Here is a 3,594-nt window from a genome sequence, read left to right as displayed (position 1 = left end):
GTTAATTCCATAAATTATCTGGGAGTACGCATTAGGAGTGATTTAAAATGGAATGATCATATAAAGTTGATCGTCGGTAAAGCAGATGCCAGACTGAGATTCTTTGGAAGAATCCTAAGGAAATGCAATCCGAAAACAAAGGAAGTAGGTTACAGTACGCTTGTTCGCCCACTGCTTGAGTACTGCTCAGCAGTGTGGGATCCGTACCACATAGGGTTGATAGAAGAGATAGAGAAGATCTAACGGAGAGCTGCGCGCTTCGTTACAGGATCATTTAGTAATCGCGGAAGCGTTACGGAGATTGTAGATACACTCCAGTGGAAGACTCTGCAGGAGAGACGCTCAGTAGCTCGGTATGGGCTTTTGTTGAAGTTTCGAGAACATACCTTCACTGAAGAGTCAAGCAGTATATTGCTTCCCCCTGCGTATATCTAGCGAAGAGACCATGAGGATAAAATCAGAGCCCACCCTGAAGCATACCGACAATCCTTCTTTCCACGAACAATACGAGACTGGAACAGAAGGGAGAACCGATAGTGGAACTCAAGGTACCCTCCGCCACACACCATCAGGTGCCTTGTGGAGTATGGAGGTAGATGTAGATGTAGAATGTAAAATAGTTTGCTTTAAGGTACTGTTATTTCAAATGCTTTTGCGCGCGCCTCCTTATATTGCTGCGGCGTACACAACCCGCGGTAATATGGCCGCTAGTGCAGAGTGAGTGGCAGAGGGCGTGGCGCCTACCTGTAGAGCATGCGCTCCTGGCGGTCGGCCTCTACGTAGATGCGGTAGTACATGAAGATCATGATGACGCCGGGCACCCAGAAGCTGACGCTGCTCGAGACGACGGCGTACGCCTTGTTGACGGTGAAGGCGCAGCGGTCCGGGTGCCGGCGGCGGAACTCGAGGTGCTCGTCGGTGGTGTACCAGCCCAGGAAGATGGGCACGAACGAGACGAGCGCCGGCGAGCACCACACGACGGCCAGCATGGCGGCGAGCCGCGCCGGCGTCATGATGCGCGGGTAGTCGAGCGGCCGCACGATGGCGTAGTAGCGGTCCACGCTGATGCAGCACAGGTGCAGGATGGACGCCGTCGAGAAGTACACGTCCAGAGAGTTCCACACGTCGCACATGAAGTAGCCGAAGAGCCAGGTGCCGGCCGTCAGCTCGACGCTCGCATTGAAGCACATGGCGCACAGCGCTACCAGCATGTCGGCCAGCGCCAGCGACACCACGAAGTAGTTGGTGAGCACGCGCAGCTTGCGGTGGCGCATCACGCTCACGATCACCAGCAGGTTGCCGAACAGCGCCGCCACGATGATGAAGCCCATGGCGGACGACTTGAGCGCGATGGCCAGCACCAGCTGCCACCCGCCGCCACTTCCCTCCGGCTGTCTGCCGTCAGAGGCCGCCGTCACATTCGGCTGCCACGTTTCCGGAGACCCTTCCTCTGACGTCACGGTGGTCGACGTTGCTGGCGTCGTCATCCACATCAACTTATCCATCCCTACAGCTGCCTAACACATCTAATTCTGTCTAAACAGGCAGAATCAGTACGATGACCTAGTCACTGCAAGTTCAACGATATAAATTTGATACTGTTTGGATATGTATTTCACACGAGCTCTTAGAACAGGTAACAGCGCAGGAAATCATTTTTCACTCTTTACACCAAAGAGAACTTCATTATCTAACACGAGAGTCACTTCTCAGTTCCATCCGACAGACGAAGCTCCTTCTTCTGTTAACCAACACAATACATTTGGAATTAGTTACTATAGTATAACAACTGAGTCATAGAAACGGTAATACTGATAATTAAAGCTTCTGAATGCCAACTATCTTCCCACTCTTAGTAAATGACCTCCTACTTTAAAACGACATCTAAACGTTCACGTAACAACAATGATACGTAAAAATACCCTGTTGCACCATTTGTATCAAATTCTCTCTAAAAAGTCACATGGCTTGTCGCATTAGCTAACAAGCAGTTGCCGCCGATAGTTCGTATCAAATGGTTTCGTTCGAATCGTCAATGAACTGCATTGTATCGCAAAAGTTGGAAGGTCATCCTTTTCCGCTTACCGTTTCTAGATTATCTGAATGGTTCAGATCTTCACGTAAATCGATGAGGCATTTATTTCACAGTAACTCATTAAGTTATCTCAAGATAATGTGACCACGAAGATATCAAAATCTTGGACTCAAACGATTTAACGCCACAGATCTTCATTTTCGAATACCGCGATGCGTTATCTGTAAAGAAATGACAATATTTATTAGAAATATGGCAATGGAAAATAAAATTACGAAATATCGTTACGCACTATATACTTTGAACACATTTCTCCTTATCTGAAATATATTTAAAGCATTATTTCTTACTATACCAAGAAGTATAATATGTGTTTAATAGCTGAGGGAATGGAGTACGTAAAATGTCACGAAAAGACATTTTCTGAGCTACTGAGCTACACACTGTAGTCTATTTTTGATTACCGATTTCCTCCTGGAGCACAGATCACATTCAGATTTGAATTTAGCGCTACAGAGTTCAGACGCCGTAACCTGTTTGGACAAACTCCGCTTTGCAGAATTAGGTACACACCTGACTATGATCTATGTACCAGCTCGAAACTGGTAACCAGAATCAACTGTCACTGAATGCTTTTCAGTTCATCAACAGTATTCACGGTTACCTGTACTCATCTGCGAAATATCAGGTCGTGAGACTTTATCGGATGGTCTTTTCTAACTAAAAAAAAACTTATCAACGTACAACTAATGAATGGTGGTGGTTTATAAATGACAAATGCGCTTGACATAATTAAGATTCGGATATTTGTACCGAAGGACTTCGATTTACGTCATCTGATTTGAAGTTTATGGTTTTCTGCTTATGAATTCCCACAAAGTGAATCATATTCCAAGGCATGAAGTCTCAACAGTAATATTTTTGGTCATTGTGACGTAATTAGAAAGAACACGAACATCATTTCTAGCGCATAGCCTCATTTCTGGAGCCTTAAAAAATAAAACTAGAATCGAACTTAAACTGAACAATACCGAATTAAAAGTCACGAAATGCGTTTAGTAATTGGAAGTAGCTAGAAGAAATTTAATGAAGAAGGAAATGAATTTCTCTGCAACAGTTGCAGGAATTGTCGTCGCTGCAGTGTCCTACATATCGCAGTCTCAGCCTTTACGAATCATTTTCGAAACATCTTTTGTGTCCTTTAGCTGAAATTTGAGATTCAATTTGGTTATCCGAAATTTGAGGAAGTATTGAATAGGATTGGGGAGAAGAGAAGTTTGTGGCACAACTTGACCACAAGAAGGGATCGGTTGGTAGGACATGTTCTGAGGCATCAAGGGATCACCAATTTAGTATTGGAGGGCAGCGTGGAGGGTAAAAATCGTAGAGGGAGACCAAGAGATGAATACACTAAGCAGATTCAGAAGGATGTAGGTTGCAGTAGGTACTGGGAGATGAAAAAGCTTGTACAAAATAGAGTAGCATGGAGAGCTGCATCAAATCAGTCTCAGGACTGAAGACCACAACAACAACAACATCCGAAATTTTATCAAAGCCTT

The 3,594-nt window shown here is 45.2% G+C and overlaps 1 protein-coding gene across 1 annotated transcript; it reads right to left on the bottom strand.

Moving 5' to 3' along the window:
* Positions 1–740: 740 nt before the first annotated feature.
* Positions 741–1,505, bottom strand: LOC124788847 (octopamine receptor beta-1R-like). Its single transcript, XM_047256131.1, has one exon. The coding sequence runs from the start codon at positions 1,503–1,505 to the stop codon at positions 741–743; it is 765 nt and encodes a 254-aa protein (XP_047112087.1).
* Positions 1,506–3,594: the final 2,089 nt, after the last annotated feature.

The sequence above is a fragment of the Schistocerca piceifrons genome, chromosome 3 (assembly GCF_021461385.2).
Source record: "Schistocerca piceifrons isolate TAMUIC-IGC-003096 chromosome 3, iqSchPice1.1, whole genome shotgun sequence".
Lineage (NCBI taxonomy): Eukaryota > Metazoa > Arthropoda > Insecta > Orthoptera > Acrididae > Schistocerca > Schistocerca piceifrons.
This window is presented reverse-complemented; position numbering and strand designations above follow the sequence as displayed.